General features: G+C 58.7%; 1 protein-coding gene across 1 annotated transcript in view; it reads right to left on the bottom strand.

Moving 5' to 3' along the window:
* Nucleotides 1-19,520, bottom strand: part of RET (ret proto-oncogene) — a 41,035-nt gene extending 21,515 nt beyond the window's left edge. Inside the window, exon 1 of the mRNA XM_040970380.1 lies at nucleotides 19,445-19,520. Within this exon, the coding sequence (XP_040826314.1) occupies nucleotides 19,445-19,520 (76 nt within the window). The remainder of the gene's footprint in view (nucleotides 1-19,444) is intronic.
* Nucleotides 19,521-20,049: the final 529 nt, after the last annotated feature.

The following is a 20,049-nucleotide window of genomic DNA, read 5'->3' as shown; positions in this document are numbered from 1 at the left end:
ATAAGCGGCACCTGTGGGGCCCTAGCAGAGCCCCATCTCGTGGTGGGGCTGGGGCGGTTAGCAGAAGAGGCAAGGCCAGCCTGCGGCCTCACCCCAGCACCATCCTGTCCCAGCACACGGCCTTTGGACTGGGGCAGCCGGGGTGGGGGGTGGGAGGAGCTGCACCGAGCATTCCAAGGAGCAGAACACCAAGGCCAGGCCACCCGTCCAGCCCTGCCCCACCTCACTGTGGACACCGTAGACAGGGGCTGCCCGGCACAGCTGAACGCACCTGTGGGTCCCACCAGCCTAGCCCCCGTAGCAGTCCTCACACTCAACTCTTTGGGATTCCACTGGTGAACCTGGAGGGGGCAGGAGGGCAGCCGCTTGCTGCTCCCTGGCACAGTGCCATCTGCCTCAGCTCTCCTGCACCAGGCCCCACCAGCTGGCAGGCTCCAACCCCTCCTTGCAGAAGTCAGAATTCAGCAGGGCTTCTGGCATGCCACATCCAGTGCCAACCACAGGTCGCTGCCACCGACTCCCATCATGGACCTCATGGGGGACCCTGGGAGGGCGAGAAACTCGTTTGCAGCGGCTTCCCAAGGTGGTGACCCGAGGCAGCCCAGGGGCAAGACAGCATGCCAGCCACGCCAGGCCTCAGCCAGCCTGACCAGCCCCTCTGCACCGTGCACCTGGGTTGTCAAGGCTACCAGCTGCATCCACTGCACCCCTGTGGGATGCTTGCCATTGCAGGTGTGCGTGTGTGTGTGTGTGTGCGCATGCGCGTGTGTGTGTCCTCACTCTTACAGCCTGACAAGCCGACAACTGAGCCTAGGTCACTGGAGGGGAAGTGCCAGCTCTCGGTCTCTGGGGGAGACAGGCCAAGGTCCTGGGCTTCCCAAGAAGTGGCAGTTGTCCCTTGTGGGAAGGTTCCAGGACAGTGGGGGAAGTGCTGTGTCCAGTGCACCCACAAGCCACAGCAGGTCCAGGGCAGACTCTCGCAGCTGCCTCCACTGTGGGCTCTCTCTCTCTCTCTCTCTCACACACACACACCCCTTCAGGGTGCAGAAGCAGGCAAGGGGCCCAGCTGCGCCCCCCTGAGACCCTCACGTGCCACAGACCATGGCCTGTCCCGTGTTCCTGCAGAGCTGGGTTCTGCAGTGTGGGGCCCCCTCGCTGCAGCCAAGAGGGACTGGCATGTTGTGTGGTGACCGTGAACAAGAACAGACGCAGATGTATTCAAAAGGCCTCCCAAGGTGGTCCTGCTGCCACGGGCACTTCCAGATGGGAAAACACATGGCCCTGGGGGGGGGGCGTTGGTTATGGAGGAGGTGGGTGCAGAGCCAGCCCCTGGGGTATACACAGAGGGCTCCCCCCCACCTCTGTGACTTCATCAATCCAGAACAAAGACCTGCATGACACATGGTCCTCCACAGTGAGAGAACGGAGAGAGCAGGGAAGTGTTGACCAGGATGGCAGTAGAGCCCCCTGGCCTTTGCTGGGTCTCTTGCTGCTGCTGGTGCCCAGAGCAGGTCCTGCTGGCCCAGGCAGGTGTGCGCAAGCCACTCCAAGCCACCCCTCGGATCCGGTGTGTGTTATTACAAGCCTCCCTGCAGGCTCACACCTCGGTAGGGTCCTTCCACTGCTCCATGGTCCCAGATAAGAATCCTGAGGCTGGGAGACCAGGAAGCATGAGCAAAGCCGAGAAGCTGCAGACGCTTTAGGGAAGGCTGGCAAAGGGATGGTGGGGTTGAAGGCAAAGGGTGGGGTGACTGCCCCTTGTCGACCCCACCGGGACCTGTAATTTCCTGCCAGATGTTGCTGTGACAACAGAATCACCCTTCCTCCATCCCGGGTCCCACCAGGCTGAGCCTGCCCTGTATGCCCTCCTGCAGCTTTGCACAGCCTAGGTGGGCCCCCACTGCCCACAGCACACTCTAGAGGGGACCCAAGCTGCTGCTGCTCACATTCATCGGGGGCAGGGGCCCCAAGAACCCACACAGCCCATGCGTGTCGTGCAGTGGGTGTGCAGGTGCACTTGCCCAAGACCCCAGCAGAGGTAACCCCATCCTAGCTCCACCTCCTCGGGGATGGAGGTTCCAGGTCCTCCCCTGACAGGTCAGGGAAAGTACTGTGCTTGAAGCCAAGGTTTCCCCTGCTGCCTGTGGCTGGCCATCTCCTTCTAACTTGGTTTTGTAGCCTGGCCAATGCCCTCTGCAACCTGGCTGACAAGTGGGACATATTCCTGTGTGGCTGCAAATGGGAGCAGTCCTGACCCTTGCCCGTGTACGAGGCACAAGCATACACGCGCCCTGGGCACTCTGTCCACATGTGTGTGCATGCTCCCCAAGGCTGACGCTGGGCTCTGGGCACCCTCCTTTGCAAACAGGACACTGTGGATGATGAGGAAGCAGGGACGCTCCTGGGTGCAGGGCCAGAGATGACAGCTTGCTCCTGCTGTGGGCTCAGCCTGCTAGGCCAGGCTATGGCTTCTGTTTCCTGATGGACTCTGGCCTGACAGCCATGCCTCACACTCTCACTGGTTTTCTCACAGTCCCACCACCATGCATGGCATCACACTTGGCTGACACCCACAAGCACGTGTCTGTTCTCCCAAGTATAGTCAGGTCTCCATATTCCCCGGGGTTCCAAGCCAGCATAGAAACACTTGACAGACAAGACCTTCCACCTTGCCAAAGTGCACTAAATGATACAGTCTAACCACTCGGTGTTTATATTATTACTAGTGCCTGCAGCTACCCTAGACAGCGGTCAAGAGCCTGGACCCCATGTTGGAGCCAGGCTCTGTGCCTTCCTCCAGCTTCCCGTTGATGCTTAGTGTCCACCCATGGGACAGTTCTACGGCTTGGATTCTTGGCTCCCAGCTCCGGCCCTTCCAGAGGAGCACCTGCTGTGGGCATCTGGGTCATGAGTCAGTGCTGCAGGTTCTGTCTGCCTCTCCAAAATCTTAAAACACCAACACAAGAAAAACAGAAAAAAAAAAAAAAAAGGAGGATGTGTATAGGGCCTAGGCAGCGACTGCACCGCTTCCACAAGCGACTCGCAGGCCTGGGCCATGTGCTGGGGTCTTGGAGCCAGTGTCCCCACAGATCCAAGGAAGCCTGGGCCCTCTCACACTCTTGTACAGCTGCAGTCGTGGTTTAGGGGCCACCAGCTCAAATCCAAGCTGCTCCACTAACCTGGGAGAGCCAGAGAAGACGGCCCCAGGGCTTGGGCCTCCACCGACCACGTGGGAGATCTGGAGGAAGCTCCTGGGTCCTGGCTCCAGTCTGGAGCAGCTGTGGCTGCTGTGGCCATTTGAGGAGTGACTGGGTGGGTGGAAGATCTCTCCTATGTCTCTTGCTGTAACTCTGCCTTGGACATAAACAAATACGTCTTTCAAAAAAAGAAAACAAAAGCCATGCAAACTCACTGCTCTGTATTTGCTGGTGATCACACACACTCTCATACCCTCAGAGCACAGAGAGGCACTCAGCCAGCCCCTCCCCATTCTGCGGCCCAGATCCCAGTGGGGTCCATGGCAGGGGCCCGCTCCCCTCTCCAGAGGCCTTGGCTGCCCTTCCGAGCCACACACAGCCCAGGGTTCCAGGACCTTGTCACTCTTTCTCTACGGGAAGTTGTGCTGTTCTCCCAACCACAGGCACACCTCTACTGCTGTCTGACCTCTTGGGGAACGCCACGAGGCACCTGGGGACGCGTTACAGAGACCCACCCGGGACCCTGAGCAATGAAACGCTGCCCTGCACTGGGAGGAAATGCGGGGCTCCGGAGAAAGTGGGGGGCATGTGGACAGACGTCTGCAAAGGGTGCGCCCTCCATCACTCCAGGCACTGCCCCTGCCAGGACCATGACGAGGGACAGACCATGCAGATGACAGTTTGATGACGAGCCAGCAGAAGAATCCCCTTAACAGACAATTTCCTAACGCAATCATCCTCCCCGTCCCCTGGGAGTGGGAACCAGACCCCAGCAGCCGGCTCCTCCCCAGGCACACTCCCCGCAGGCCAGCTGTCCCTGTGGGGGGTCCTGGCAGCCCAGGGCTGGGCAGCGCGCTGAAGGAAGGAGCACTCACAAACCCAGAGCAGTTACATCATAGCTGCTATATCCCAGGGAGGGCCTGGGAGCCCAGGGCTGGGCACTGGAGGAGGAGCACTCACAAATCCAGAGCACTTAAGAGCATGGCAGCCACATCCCAGGGAGGGCCCGGGAGCCCGGGACCTGCCTGTGTCTCTACAAACAGACAATGCTTGTTCGGGAGGTCTCTGTCTTGGGAGGAGGGCTCACCAGGGTGGTTTTTCTTTCTGGATCTGCCACAGGCATAACTTGTCCTGTCCTGAGCACCCCACACGTGTCCCCATGCCGTCTCTCCCTGGAGTTGTCTCTCCTCGCAGCTTTGACAAGGGCTCCTGTGCCCCAGTGAACTAGGATCCTCTGGCCTAATCTGCCAACCTTTGCCCTGGTTTCCTCTTTCTGGTCTAGCTTCCCAGAGAGGTCTTTACCAAGGTCACGAAGAATATGCACTGCCAAAAAACAAAAACAACAACAACAAAAAAACTATGTGTGAAAGCCAGTGCTGTGGCATAGCCAATGAAGCTGTCACCAGCATCCGATACGACAGCTGGTTTGAGTCCTAGCTGCCCCACTTCGGATCCAGCTCCCTGCTAATGCTGCTGAAAAAGCAATGGTTAAAGTGTTTGGGCACCTGCCACTCACACGGGAAACTCAGAAGTAGCTACTGGCTTTATCTTGTTGGTCAAGCCCTGACTGTCATGGCCATTTGGTGAGTGAACCCAGTTGAATAAAGATGCTTCTTTTAACTTTGCCTTTCAAGTAAAATAAATAAATCCACGCATGGTCTTTAATGTTCTGCATCCAAATAAACTTATCTTGAGTCTTTAAAAAAAAGATTTATTTTAATTGGAAAGGCAGATTCACAGAAAAAGACAAAGAGAAAGATCTTCCATCTGAAGGTTCACTCCCAAGTGGCTGCAATGGCTGGGACTGAGCCCATCCGAAGCCAGGAGCCAGGAGCTTCTTCTGGGTCTCCCATGTGGGTGCAGGGTTGCAAGGCCTTGGGCCATCCTCCACTGCTCTCCAAAGACATAAGCAGGGAACTGGAAGTGAAGTGGAGCAGCCGGGACACGAACTGGCACCCCCATGGGACCCCAGCACACGCAAAGTAAGGAACCCAGCCACTAGGTTACTGTGCTGGGCACTTCATGAATTCATTTTTGAGATTAATTTAGAAAGACAAAGTTACAGAGAGAGGGAGGAAGACAAAGAGATCTTCTATTTACTGGTTGACTCCACAGACCAACCAGCGCTGGGCCAGGCTGAAGCCAGGAGCCAGGAGCTCCTTCTGAGTCTCCCGTACGGATGGCAGAGGCCCAAGCACTGGGGCCATCCTTGCTGTTTTCCCATGTGCATCAGCAGAGAGCTGAATCAGAAGTGGATCAGCTGAGACCCGAACCGGGAGCCTATACGGCATAGCAGTGTACAGAGCTAGATGGGCTAAAATGCAAACAAGACCAATTCCTTGGTGGAACAAGAAAAAGAGGAGTTTTTTTTGAAAATGTACACAATCTTGGGGGAGGGTACAAGGGGAAGTCTCTGAATCCATGAAACTGTGACACGAACAATATTTTAAAAAATATATAGGGCTGGGCCCGACGCGCTGGCCTAGTGGTTAAAGTCCTAGCCTTGAACACACCGGGATCCCATATGGGCTCTGGTTCTAATCCTGGCAGCTCCACTTCCCATCCAGCTCCCTGCTTGTGGCCTGGGAAAGCAGTGGAGGACGGTCCAAAGCCTTGGGACCCTGCACCCGTGTGGGAGACCTGGAGGAAGTTCCTGGCTTCGGATCGGCATCAGCTCTGGCCGTTGCGCTCACTTGGGGAGTAAATCAGTGGATGGAAAATCTTCCTCTCTGTCTCTCCTCCTCTCTCTGTATATCTGACTTTGCAATAAAAATAAATAAATCTATGCAAAAGAGATCAAAGTATCTTGCTTCTCCCCAAAAGTTGCCATTGAAAGCCAAAATGCCAATTCCTCTGAGTTTCTAGCTTTTTTTCCACAAGAATAGCAACAAATAGGCAGTTAGGTCTCCTTTAGGATGTGGAGAAAGATCTCTTTCCCTCTCTTTGTAACTCTTTCAAATAAATAAGCCTGAAAGAAAAGAAAAGAAAAGAAAATGAAAAAGAACAACGTGGAAAGAGGGGCTGACATAATGGCTCAACTGGTTAATCCTTCACCTGTAGGCACCACTGTATGAATGCCAGTTCTTGTCCCGCTGCTCCGCTTCCCATCCAGTTCCCTGCTTGTGGCCTGGGAAAGCAGTCAAGGATGGCCCAAAACCTTGGGACCCTTCACCCGCGTGGGAGACCTGGAAGAGGTTCCTGGCTCCTGGCTCCAGATCGGCTCCACTGTGGCTATTTGTGGAGTGAACGGGCAGATGGACGACCTTTCTCGGTCTCTCCTCCTTTCAATAAAATCTGCATTTCCATAATTTTTTTTTTAATGTAGAAAAAGATGGCATCTTGAAGATGGTGTGAAGTGCTTGGGTCTCCTCTAGGTTTCCAGTTCTATCACAAGAAATGAAGAAGGCAACGAGCACACCCTCAAATCTTTCGGCTCATCAGCAGGATGGCAGGAAGGATTACCAATCCTGTCATTCTGATGGCTTTGTTTTGAGCGAGCTGGAACAGGACTCCGAGCCCCCTCCAAGCTCCCTCCCTGATGCCGCCGAGTGGTCAGGGCCAGCAGGATAAGCCTTCTAGCTCCTGCAGCAGCTGCCTATAGGATAAACATTGCCCCCGGGAGGGCCTTGGGTAGCTCCCCTCAACTCCTACCCTGCAGCCTCCTTCCGGCCACATCTGCCAACCCACTCCCTCTGAGCCAAGAACCAGTGGACCACCACCAAACACACACAGGAATGGTTTCAAGAACAGAGGTGTGGCAGTGCTGGTAGACACAGGAAATGGTCAGAATAGGGTCTGGCAGAGGTCACTCGGCTATGGCGCCAGCTCCAGGGTGCTGGCAGTGCAAGGCAGCATACTGGGGAGCCTCGTCCCGCCTCATCCCTCGCCTCCCAGGGCAGTCTTTAGGGCTCACTCACGGGTGCAGCCAAGCCACCGAGGGCCCCCTGGGACACAACTGTCCACCTCCAGCTCAGCGGATGGTCTGCAGAGGGGCATGGTCAGCGGGTGGCTGCTGCAACAGTGGGTGCCCTGGTGGGGTCACCTGCAGGCAGTTAGCTGGCTGAGCCTCCTGCGAGTCCCACCAGCTAGGGGGCCTCTGAGGGGACTCCCGCCTCTCACAGTGCCTGGGGAGAGCTCTCCTGCAGATACCACCTTTGGAGGAGTGTGCACCGCCGGGTCCTGGGATCTGGGGATTCTTTTCAATTGCGGTCAAATTCACAAGGCCAAGTTGACCACCCCGGTTGGGTTCCAGGGTGCAGGTGAGAGGCATCACGTGAACTCAAGGGTGCCATGCAGCCATCAGCGCCACCCATCCAAGAATGCCTCTGGTTAAACAGCAAACTTTGCCCCCACCAAGCAGCACTGTCCTCTTTGCCCTGAAGATTGCCACTCCACTTCCTGTTGCTGTGCATCAGGGGCTCCAGGGGATATTAGCCCGCCATGCCATGGCACCGGCCCTCGCGAGCACTACTTTTAGCTGTGACACGGTCCTCCGACTCAGGTTTGGGGTTTGTGCTGTTGATGTTGGATGGGGGTTGGCTGAAGGGACCGGTTTTAGAAGCCGGGAAGCAGCAGGAAGTTCTTGGTACCCCTCTGCCACCTGTGGGTCACTGACAAGCCCACAGCACCCATGCCCAGGACAAACAGGAGAGGCTGACTGCTAGTCCCTGGGGCACACAGGCACACAGACCTGGACAGAAGGCCTCTGCCCCACTGGGTTCCTGAGCATGGCAGCAACAGGTGCCTGGGGCTCACAGGAAGGCTGTAGCTGTCATTGCTTTAAATCCAAAGAAATAAATATAATAGCAAAGAGAGCATCATGATAAAATAGACCATGACACACCTGTGCCACGTCTACACGGTCAGAAACCGCAGATCTCGCTTTGCACAGCGGAAGCGCCAGGGCTCATGCTGGGGCCCTGGCTCGAATTCTTCGGGCAGAGACAGAACTCCCAGGAGGATGGGGCTCAGGCCAGAGCGCACGACCTCAGTCCGAGGGGCACCAAGCAGGCAGAACCCAGACTCTGGCCACTCACACATCCTGACACACAGTCCTGGCCATTCCTTCTCCTCCTTATAGAGTCAGAGTTACAGAGACAGACAAGACAGGTAGGCAGAGAGAGAGAGAGGGAGAGAGGGAGAGAGAGAGAGATCGTCCATCCATTGCTTCACTCTCCAAAAGGTTACAACAGCCAGGGCTATGCCAGTCTAAAGCCAGGGGCTGCGAGTTTCATCTGGGCCCCCATGTGGGTGCAGGGGCTCAGGCTATCCAGGCGCATTAATTAGTAAGCAGCTGACCTGGAAGTGGAGCAGCCAGAGGCTCTAGGCAGTATACCACGGCTCTGCTCTGGCTGAAGCTGCTACGTGCTCAGCCACGGACCCAGGCTTTCCATTTTCATGTCCCCTTACAATGGGCCAAGGTGCTGCTGCTAGGGGGTCCCACAGGCAGCCACTGAGCATCTCTGAGTGTGACAATGAACGGCCCCAGCCCAACCTCTCTCTGTTCTATTCTGTTCTATCTGCAGGGGCACCTCGCACGGCCTCTTACCCTGGAGGGTCTTTCTGTGGCAGCTGTCCCACACACCAGCTCCCAACTTTGTTTCTGGTTTGGGTCCTCCCTCCCCAGTCTGCACTCCCAGCCCCATGCTCTGAGTTTCTGCACCTGCTCAACTCAGGCTGGTCCAGGGCACATGAAGTACCACCTTCCTGGCTTCTCCACCTGCCATTGCAGGCAAGTGCATGCCCCAGCAGACCCGGGCCCCAAGCCCCAACCTCACTGGCTAGCCTTGTTTTCTCCGACTTGCAGAGTTGAGCTGAAAGTTGCAGAGTACCTGGCAAGCAGACAGGCACCCTAGACATGGCAGCATAGGACTTACCCACCCCCTTCCTCCTCATCACAGCCTCAAGGACAAGGCTCAGAGACCGGCTCAGGCCCTCCGCAGGGTGAGTGGCGGTGGCTCTGGGCTGACGACTTGCTGGGGGCCTCCTGAAGGATGTGGCATGGCCACTCAGCTCAGCCCTGGCACCCTGGACAGCGCCCATGGGAAGGACCAGTGCCTGCTCCCATGCTGCCCAAGGACCCGGCGAGAGGTGACAGGGGAGCAATTCCCAGTGCACCCTTGAGCCAGGGCAGCTTCCGAGCCAGGCAGACATACTCTCGGCCACCCAGCCAGATTCCAGGCTGGGGCACTTGGCGACCAAGGAAACCGAGCTGGACAGGCCTTTCCCTGAAGACTCACAACCTCCCCACCTGCTACCCAGCTCCTGGTGTCACCTGCCTGACGGATGTGTAGGCCATGGGGCAGGCCTGGAAGGTGGCAAGTCGCAGGGCCTGTGTCACACACCTGCCTGCTGAGCCAACACCCACCCCGTATGAGTGACCCTCACCAGCGGGGTAGGGGTCTCCATATCCAGCACCCTCAGGGCTCCTGATTTCTTTGCTGTGTCTCTTGCATGCAGAGACAGTCAGAGCTGGCCTGTGGAGGGCAGTGAGCACCAGAGGTTGCCTGGACAGGGGCAATGCCCACCTATGCACATGACATGTGTCTATGAAGGCAGAGTCGCACCTGCCATGTGGAGTGCCCAGGCTCCTCCCACCTTGCCGGTCCTGAACACTGCTGGCCCCAGCATCAGTTGCTCTGGCCCAGCTGACATCCGCTCCTGAAACTGTCCACTCTGAACAAACTCCTGACCGGGAAACAAGAGAGCCAGAGCAGGGTGTGCTGGGGTGGGTGGGCAGCAGTGGCTCAGGAAGTGACATCCAGCTGGGATGGAGAAGGCAGGCCAGGGTCAGCATGGCTTGGCCTGGACAGCAAAGCCAGACGGACCTGGAGCTGGCCAAGTCAGCTGAAGCCTGGACGTCCAGCCCTGTAGTGCCAAGAGGTCATGACTTGGAGAAGCAGGGGAAGAGGCAGGGTGGGCCGGCTCGCTGAGTGTCTGGGGCAGGGCAGGGGACGGGGCCATCTCTGTCATCCCAAGCAGCATCACAGCCACCCCTTCTTACCACCTTCCGACCACCACCATCTCCAACATCACCTCCACACCTGTACTTCCCCGATCACCTCCACCATCACATCACCTCCATATTACCTCCACTACCTCGCCGTCACTTCCATCACCTCCACATCTCCAGCACCTCGATCACCAACAAAACCATCATTCACCTCCTCCACCATAACCATTTCCATCACCTCCACCATCACTACCAACCCCCACGGTCACCCCGTTGCCTCTGCCATCACTTGCACCATTACTAAGCCAGCACCAGCCCTACCATGACCTCTACCGTTAGCACTGCCTCCTCCTTGTCACGGTCCTGCCATGCTGAGTTCTCCCAGGAATTGCAGCTGTGTTAGATTTGGCTGGCCTTAATTGTTCCTGGCACACAGCAGGTGTGTGAAGGAAAGATGGACCTGGGACAGGCTGGCAGCCTTACATGGCAGGGGCAGTGACCTGGATTCAGGGCTCTGGCCCCAATTTTACTCACCAGACAAGGTGGCCTTCAAGGAAAGCCTGACAGCTTGCCTGGTCCCAGGGCCCTGAGCATGAGTTTCTGCCTGGAAAACCATCAGGCAAACAGGAGGCTCAGTGTACACACCTGGTGCTCAATAAAGGCCCAATAAGGATACTACTCACCACCAGGCGGTACAGTCTCAGTCCTAGATTTTGCATTATTTTCTCTCCCAAGTCCGCCAGCAGTGCTTGGCAGGCGCTGCCGTGGCACTGCTCTGACCACACTGAGGTGCTGGGCACAGGCTTCAACCAGGAACACACATGCAGTTTTAGGTTTCCAAACCTGAGCTGGGATGTTCCAACACCCAAGGACTCTTGCATGGCACGTGGTACCCTCAGCCCGTCTGCTCCGGCCTCGCCACCCAGCACAGCCCGCTAGAGGCCCCACCCACATCATCCCTCCAGCCCGAACCCCATGCCCGGAGTGCTGTAGCAACTCCCCAGACGCCCGTCCTACTGGGCCCCCAGCCAGCAGGGTGGCTGGCAGCCTGCAAGGGCAGCCGGATGGAGGAGGAGAACTGAGAATGGACCAGCCCGGGGCCCCGGAGGCACAGCCATGCCTGGATGCCCAGGAACTCCCTCCCAGCTGGGGAAGGCCTCATTCTGCCCACTCAGCAATGGATAACGGAGAGGTCCAGACTTCACAGCCATCTCTACCCAGGCCCAGGGCAGGGTGGGAAGTTCCGGCCATCATCACACAGTCCGTGCTGGGGAGAGGAAGGGGCTGTGGGCTCATGAGAGAGAGGTCAACGGCCAGGCAGTGTCAGAGGGGGCCAGACCCAGCCTGCTGCCCCCAGGGGGCCACCACCCATACTTCCCACAGCTGCCCTGCCAGCTGAAGCAGCCAGGCCCTGCATGACGAATGCTCCCCAAAGAAACGCGACTGCCCAGCTGCTGCAGAGTTAATCACCAGCCTTGCTCTGTGGCAGTTCCTTCCTGCTTCTAGGCAAAGGAAACTGCCAATTAGGTTACAATTAATTTCTTTCCTAGGGCAAGGCCTGGCTGCAGAAGGATCGCCACCCAAGTGGCCTGCCGATGACCCGGCACTGTGGGTCACCAGGCCCCTCATCACCAGGGTCTGCTGCTTCAAGGTCCCGGTCACTGGCTTTGTGCACACTAGCCCCAGCTCAGGGGGGGGGGGGGGGAGAGGTCAGGTGACAGGCTCAAGACATCACCTGCTGTGATCCCACAGGCCTGGGTGCCCAGCACACACCAGGGCTCAGCCTGTCCTTGTGCTGTTCACACACATCCCCACACCTAACCCCCCTCGACCCTAAGATCCAAAGCTGACAGAGCGCTCTGCCCACTTCTACCCCAATCCTCACTCCAGGTTCGCTGCATGGTGGCCATGCACACACGTGCGTGAGGACCAGGGCACCCAGGCGGGGGACCCGTGCTGTGCTGTGTATCCACCTGCCGGCAGCCCCAGGCCATAAATGACCTGCTAAGAACCACCCCCAGAGCTTTCCCAGAGATCTTCCCACCAACCGGCTCCTTAACATTTCAGCAAAATGTGTCTGCAGGTGGAGGGGCTGCTATGCATATGTGCAGACGGGACCTGTCTCCCCACTTGTGAAAGGAGCCAGCTGTACCCGACGCTAAGCCAAGGCTCGTCCTCCCAGTTCCAGTTCTGAACCCTAAAGTGTGCCGTGAGCCACACTCACTACATCAATCACTCAGCCAGGGTCCGAGAGGCAGGATGGGGCGTGGGCATGGCATGGAGGCAATCAGGGCAGGTTCTGGTGTCCGTGGCCCCTCAAGGGAGAGCGATCGGGGCTGGGACAGGATTGGGACTGCAAGCCTCCTGTTGCTAAGCCTGTGAAGACCTCAGTGTCACCAAGGGGCAGATCCAAGTTCTTGACCCCTCGGGGTGGCCAGGCTCAGGACTCCACCTCTGACTCTGCCCTCACGGCTGCAGGGTGTCTGCTGCAGGGGACCCACTCTGCGAACAGACCTGCTGGGACCCACCAAAGCACCAGGGAGCCCACTGCCGCTTCTGCGCATGGCTGTCCCAGGGGACAGGGCTCTGGGGCATGACATCACACAGCCCCCATTAGGGTAATCAACTTAGGCGGATCTGCTGGTTATTTTTAGAGTCTGAGCCAGAGAGGGCAGCCTGGGGTCCCCTTGCGGCGGAGCTGAACAGGGTGGGGGGTCGCTACTTCCGGGCACCTTCCCTCCAGGAGCATGCGGTGGGGCTCCTGGGTACCAGCTGTGACCCCATGGCCTGGCTCGGGGCATATGAGCTGGATGTAGCCTTGCCTTGGAGCCCAGGCTCGCCAGGGATTGGAGGCCTAGGCACCAATGGAGATGCAGCAGGACGGAGCTCCAGAGGCAGGCAGTTGGCCAAGGAGCACGAGAGACACTCGGGGTAGACTGCAAGCATCCCAGCTGGTACCCACTAGGAAGTCCAGGATTAAAAACAAACAGCATCAGCGCATCCCATTCATAAGCCACTTGCAACACGAGCATGCCATATGTGCACTGGGTTGAGTCCTGGTTGTTCCACTCCCTTCCCAGCTCCCTGCTAACGCGCCTGGGAGAGAAACGGAAGACAGCCCAAGTGTTTGGGTCTCTGCACCCATGTGGGATTCCCAACTGGGAATTCCCAGCTCCCTATCATGGCCATTTGAGGAGTGAACCATTGCATGGAAACTCTCTCTCTCCCCAGGAAATGTTGCCTTCTAAGTCAATCTGAAGAAGGAAATCAGAAAACACCAAGTGTTGGGAAGATGTGGCTAAATTGTAGTCTCTGGGCTGCAGTTAATGGCAAGGTAAATGAGTCAATCAACGTGGGAAAGGGCTGGGCAGTTCCTCAGGAAAGCAAAAATAATTATCTAGCAATTTCACTCCTCCCAACACCCAACAGAACAGTAAACAAGCAACAAAGTAGATACTTGTACCCAGGCCTCATGCAACATTGTTCCTCACAGACCAAAGGTGGAAAACAAGCAGAATTAACGGGAGGCACTCAAAAGAAAGGCAGACCAATCACACGCCCCAGCCTTAATGAAACCTGACAGCCCTATCAGAGAAGCCAGACAAAACGGCACCTTCCAGCAAAGTAGCCAGGAAAGACACAGGACTCAGTGGCTAGGAAACATCAAGGGCTGTGTCATAGGTACAGGGTTTCCCCTTTGCAGGTTCTGGGATGAGGTGATGTGCTAACTGATCGTTTTGCAAATGTTTAATGCCATGCAAATTTTCACTTTGCTTTTTATAAAACAGTAAGTTGTAATAACCTTTCTTGCCTGGCCCCTCTCCCTGCAACCCCCAGCTCCTGCCACGCTGGCCTGGTGCAGCAGGGTTGGGGTTCCCATCCTCCCCCTGCAGTGAGATTCCATGGTGGGTCTCCAACCGGGAGAACTTGGGAAACCCAAGTCAATACAGATAGGGAGGTGGCACTAGCAAAGGGCAGCCCTTCTCTGTGCAGGACTCTAACCTCCCTTCTCATGTGCTAGCCAACCTGCTCCATGAATGTCTCACTAACCTCCACCCACCACTTGTGTACCAGAAAGCAGATGCCAGATGAAAACCTCCAGTGTGGCTACAGACTGGTCCTAGTGGTGACCTTCAGCCAGTGTGATAAAATTACCATGGCCAACATTCCTACTCCCATCTTTCCATCAGATGTCATGACATAGCCAAAATGTCCCCCCACCCCCAAATGGGACCGTATTCAAGGCCCTCCCCACCCTACCCTCTTCAGCCAATTGAGCTCCACCCTCTCCAGATTGCCCATCAAGCCCCACCTCCAACGCCACCTTCTGACCTGACTCCAGCCTGTCTCCGGATGGTCCAGAAGTACAAGGATGGCTCCGAACCCTGAGCCATCTCAGCCGCTCTTCTCCCCAGCTTCCCCAGTGGGAGCTTCCTGTGTGCTCTGAATCCATCCTTATTCCTCCGCTCACCTCTGCCTACCATGTCTGTTTCTTGAACTGCTTCTTGCCACACAGAGGAAACAACTGGACCAGGTGCAGCCAAGGGCTAGGGCTACGGCTCTCCCACCCTGGGCACACAGCTGGGTACTTGGGCATGGAACGGAAGTCCCCTGAGCCTCAAGGGTGAAGCCCCAAGATGGGGAGACACCTGAGGACCTGCCAGGTGAGCCTTCTGCAGTGGTGACCTGCAGCTGACCCCCTGTTCCAGGCCACAAACCCAGGCAAAGCATTTATCACCGACAGAAGTGAGCTCTGCTTCCTAAGTGAGATGCCTGTGCCCAAGGCAGATCCCTGGGTGCCCAGGATGCCCACAGATGACATGGAGGGTTGGGCAGGGACAACCAGGCAGCCCAGGGAAAAGGATGGGGGAGGGGTGTGGTCTGGGACCTGTCATAGCTGTCCTCCATCTTTGCTTGCTTCAGGAAGAGCTAGAAGAGTGAACTCAGTAACCCCATGAATCTGTGCAGCTTCAGCCAGTCCAGCCCCCACTCTCACTCCTGGCCCCAAGCGCCACCTTCTCCAGAATCTTCCAGGTCATTGCTTCCATTTTACCCAACTGTTCGGAAACACAAAGATGACAGCTTCCGGCAATCAGAAGCACCAGGGCTACCGCAAACAGCTTCCTGGCCGTGGTCCTGTCCACCCTCCTCCCACCCGTATGCTGCTCACACCCCAGATCCCTGGGCTCCAACAGGACCCAAACACTGAGGAACCTAGGCTCGGGGCGCAAGCTGTGGGCATGGGGAGCGGGGGCAAGGGCCACAGGCATCTCCCCTGAGCAGAAGCCACTGCCCCGCCGGTTAGCGCTGGTGCTGAGAAGGAAGGCCAGCATCTGCCTGGCTCACGAGGCAGGTGCACACCTGCTCAGGTGCCCAGGTGACCTTGCCGCAGGGATGCCCAGGCTGCTGTAGTGCCTCCTGTGAGACAAAAGCAAACAAAAGTGTTTGCTCATGGCTGACCACCTGCTCACTTCCAGGGCCCAGGTGGTGCCCGAGCAGCAAAGTCTCGGGGCATCCTCCACCCTGTAGCCAGGCTCAGGGGAAATGCCCGCCCAGCCAGACTGCTCCCTGCCATCTCACTCAGCTCAGGGGCCTGCTGATGTCCCAGCTTCTGCAAGCAAGGTCCCCTTAATCACTCAGCTGTCAAACCAAAGCACACCCTTGTGACTGGCCTGGCACTGGGGTGCAAGGAAGTGGATGGTGGGGGACCTGGAGCCCTGATTTGGAAGCTGCCCTGCCCTCCACGGCCCTCTCAGGAGGTTATAGCCTTGGTCCCCTGCTAGGTGCTCCCTGGGGGAGGTGGATGCCATGGAGGCCTGCCATCCTTCTAGGACACCCAAGCTGCCCCACCGGGGCTGAGGCACACCCACCCCCAGGACACAAAGGGTGGCCCTGGCAGACTCCAACAGGTGCACCCCAGTGTGCTATGCTGCCTGCCCCAGAGGGAAGCCACCCACTCAGCTTCCCAGAGTACTCACCTCTGTAAGGTGACAGCTTAGGTGGGAGAAGGGCAGAGGGGAGGATCCTTCTGCTATTTCCTGGCTCCACCTTATTCCTGAGCAAGCATTGTTACTTTGAGTCACATAGAAAAAGCAACCTCAGAAGGGAGAGAGAGAAGGAGGAAGAGGAAGTGGGGAGCTACACAGCAGGAGATGCAGAAGGGGCCTGATGACAGTGGAAGGGGTCTTACCCCTGACCCCAGGCCAAGGAGCTGTAAGATGCGAGGGACACAGTGGTTGGCCCGGGGTGGTGGGGTGCGAGGGGGAGTGAGGGTAGGGATACTTCATCTCTGTACTCAGCTGGCTCAGCCTTCTCCCTTAGGCCCATGGACCCTGCCCCTGCCCTCTGCAAGGTAGCTTCTGTGGGATGCTAGCCACCCACGCCCACCCCCCCACTGGTTTCTCTAACCCAGCATTCCCTAAATGCCAACTCGAGCCAGTTTCCTGCTGAGAAATCGGCTCAGATTCGGGCTGAGGGGGCTTCTGCACTGTGCCACGTCGTCACTGCAAGTAAGGTGGGTGGTCCACGGCGTGGGGGCAGGCTTAGCCCCACCCCCCTCCTTCTCTGCCAGGCCATGAGGACCCACCACAAGCTCCAAGGTGGGCTTAGGAGGATACAAGGGGCTAGCAAATGGGGGCTGAAGCCAGGACCAGTCACACTGTGAGCCTCCCCTACCCCCCCCCCCCCCGCCACTGCCACATCCTCCCCAAGCCACCCAGCACAAGGGGACCCTGAGGGGCAAGGTCCCCCGGTGGTGAAAGGAGGCAACAGTTTCCAGGGAGGGGGCCCTCCCTTCCCCCTTAGCACCCCAGCCTCTATTTTCGCAGATTCCATATTTTTTAATTACTTTTTCCCCTCCCCTGGCTAAAAGGCCATTAGCGCCCCATTAGGTGAATGCATCCCATTTTCTTCACGCCACCAAGGAAACAGTGATTTACTTAGCCAGTCCCTAAAGCAATTCTGCAGAATAAAGGCAATTGAGCGAATGGGCTCCAGAAACTTTGCCATTTGTTCTCCACCACAGGGCCTACCCTCAGGAGCCCACCAACCAGCTGGGTCTGCAGGCAGCCTTGGGCGCACAAAGCAGACCCAGGTAAGCCTGGTAAGGCAGGAGAAGAAGTCTTCCACCCACATGGGGCCAAAGAGGAAGGAAGAAGCAGGTGGTTCTGGTCTTCTGGCACAGCAGGTGCCAGAGGCAGAGGGGGACCAAGAGGGCCCTGTCCAGTCAGGGCACCTGCAGAACTTGTGGGTTCCCTTGCGGAACAAGCGAACAGGTCCCTCCTTGTTAGTAGAGCTGTCCAAATGCTGGGCCTCAGCCAGGCAACAGGACAAGGGTCCTGGTGGCAACTAGCCAATGGCCACAGTCTCCTGGGAGCGGTGCCAGGGTGGAGGCTGCCCAGCTCTGTCCACCCTGGGGTCCTGTACTATGTATATAGGAAAGGTGAGGGGCCAGGGTCGGGGGGAGTGAGTGGGATAAGCCAGGAGGGCCTGATCTCTGGGTGCACCTGCGTGAGGGTGGGGTGCGAGGCAGCCAGATCATCCTGGGAGGAGTACACGGGGGACCACAAGCCTGGTGAACCCATTTCCAGGAGCAAGGGTCCAGCATGAGCTGGCACTCCCGGAGACCCAGCCTCTCCCATGGAACCGGCCCAGTCACCACCGCATCCACCAGAGGGAGCCCGAGGCTGGGATGTTCCCCCTCCGGGGTGGTAGGGTAGCGGCTGGGCTGGTAGGCCAGGTGGGTTGGGTGGCAGTTGCTGGTTCAGAGCTGCCCCAGGCTTGGATAAAGACCTCCCAGAGGGGGTGGCCATTGTCCCACTCTTAGTGACACCAACCAAGGTTTTCCGATCAAACTAGGGATCAGACGGGAAGGGTGAGCCTGCTCCCTGGATTGGGGAAGCTGTAGCCAGCAGCTCAGGGCTCGAGTACTGAAAGCAACCCGCACTCTTACGGGGTGCCTGCTGCCTGCATCCTGGGGTCACTGCAGTGTGCACTCCCCCACAACTGCCCTCAGCTGTGGACGGGCACAGGGAAGATCTCTGGAGATGGCCCAGCACTTGACCACATGCCCACAACTACCAAGTCGCAACCCCGGAATCCCGAGAGCAACAGAAAATCCAGCCTCTAGCAAGAGTCCAGCCAAGGAGAAGGGTCCCCGTCCCAGGGGCCCTCCGCTGACAATGCGCTGGGCACTGCCGGCCGCTTTCCCTGCTGGGTAGAGCAGTGGGATGCACACACACCAAGCCTGCTTGGCGGAGGCCTATGAGCCCAGATTCTGTAGCACCTGCAGAATACAGGCAAGGTGACCAGCGACTTCCCTGCTCCAAAAACGGTTCGCGGACAGGACGTCCGTCGTAAGGGGTGGGGGAAGGGAGTCAGGGCTCCTCCCTCACTCCCACTCCCCAAGCGAGGGAGGCTTGCAGCCTCAGAACCACTCCTGGCTTGCTTGTTCGCTCCCTCCAAGGAGGGGACCAAGTTGAGCACCGGTCTGCGGGACGCTGAAACGCGCGCACTTGAGCGTTTTAAACATCTCACAGCCGCGGGCTTCACTCGCCCAGGGGTGGGGTGGGGTGGGGAGGCGGTCATTCCCGGCGAAGCCGCACCTAACAGCGGGATCCTTGAGCGAACGACGTCGCTAAGGAGCGAAGCGCCTCACCCCACCCCAAGCGGAGCCAAGGCGCCCCGAGTCGCCCAGGTCCCCGGAAAGGCAGGACTCGCGGCTGCAGGGTGGGACTCGGACAGAGCACGGCAGGCCCTCGCGGGGAGGTGCGAGAGGAGGAAGAGAAGCCACCCCAGCAAACGAACCTTTGGAGCTTTTGGATCGCATCGAACATAAAAAAAAAAAAAAAAACCGCACCGGGGACAGGCACCTTTCGGGATAGCGCCCCACGCGCCGGGGAGCGCCAGGGAAGACAAGCCCTAAAGTGCAACGCGAAAAGGAAAGCGGGGCGCAGCGGGCTCCCGCACCAATCACAACTCCTGGCGCAAGCCGCGGGGGTCGGGGCCCCGGGGGCCCCGGGGATTCCCTGACCTGTCCAGGGTTAGGCTGCGGTTCCGGATGCCCACCCCGCCGGCCTCCCAGCCCCGCGCCCAACCTCTGCCCCGAGACCCACCCACGCAGCCCGGGCCCGCAGCGCGCTGCCTGCGGCCCGCCGCGGCCACCCCTCTCTCAGCCCAGGCCCGCGGCCCCGCATCCCCGCAGCCGCCCGTGCGTAGGAAAGGCGTTGCCGCGCGCACCCAACCCCGCCACTCCGCTCGCCGTTCTAACTTCGTCCCGACAGCCCGCACGACTCACCTTCGCCGAGCAGCGGCAGCAGCAGCAACCACAGTCGCAGTCTCAGCTCCGCGGCGCCGGACGTCGCCTTGGCCATCGCCCGTGCGCACCGGTGCCACGGCTGGAGGGCTGGCTCGGGCCAGCAGCGGGGTGCGGTGGGGTGCGGGGCTCAGCCGGGCCGCCCCATGCCCGGCCAGGGCGCGGCGGCGGACACTGCGGGCGCGGTGCGTCCGGGCGCCGACTCCGGCGCGCTCTCCTCTCTGGAGCGCCGGGCTCGGGTCGCGGGACTGAGGCTTAGGCGGGCGCAGGCTGTGCGGAAAGAGCGGGCAGGGGCGGGGTGGCGCGGGGGCGGGCCCGGGGGCGGGGCGGGCGGGGTGCGGGGGTAGGGGCGGGGCTCCGGGTACCGGCTCTCGCCTCGCGGGTGCGGACCGTGCGGGAGCTAGGTGCGGGACGTGCCAGGCGGGGCACGCACGGGGCTGGCTGGCAGCCGGGGTCCGCGCACCTCGGCACTGGCCCCCTGTGCTCACGCCTGTGGTCTCTGCGTTTCGCCCTTCACAGCGGTCAGGAGCGGCCGGCAGGGGAGCCACGCCGGTTAGCCGGATCTGGCCGACCGGCTGGGAAAATGA

Source organism: Ochotona curzoniae, unplaced genomic scaffold (assembly GCF_017591425.1).
Source record: "Ochotona curzoniae isolate NIBS_2020 unplaced genomic scaffold, NIBS_Ocur_1.0 scaffold_4763, whole genome shotgun sequence".
NCBI classification, from domain to species: domain Eukaryota; kingdom Metazoa; phylum Chordata; class Mammalia; order Lagomorpha; family Ochotonidae; genus Ochotona; species Ochotona curzoniae.
Note: the sequence above shows the minus strand (reverse complement) of the source record. Positions and strands in the feature narration are given on the sequence as shown.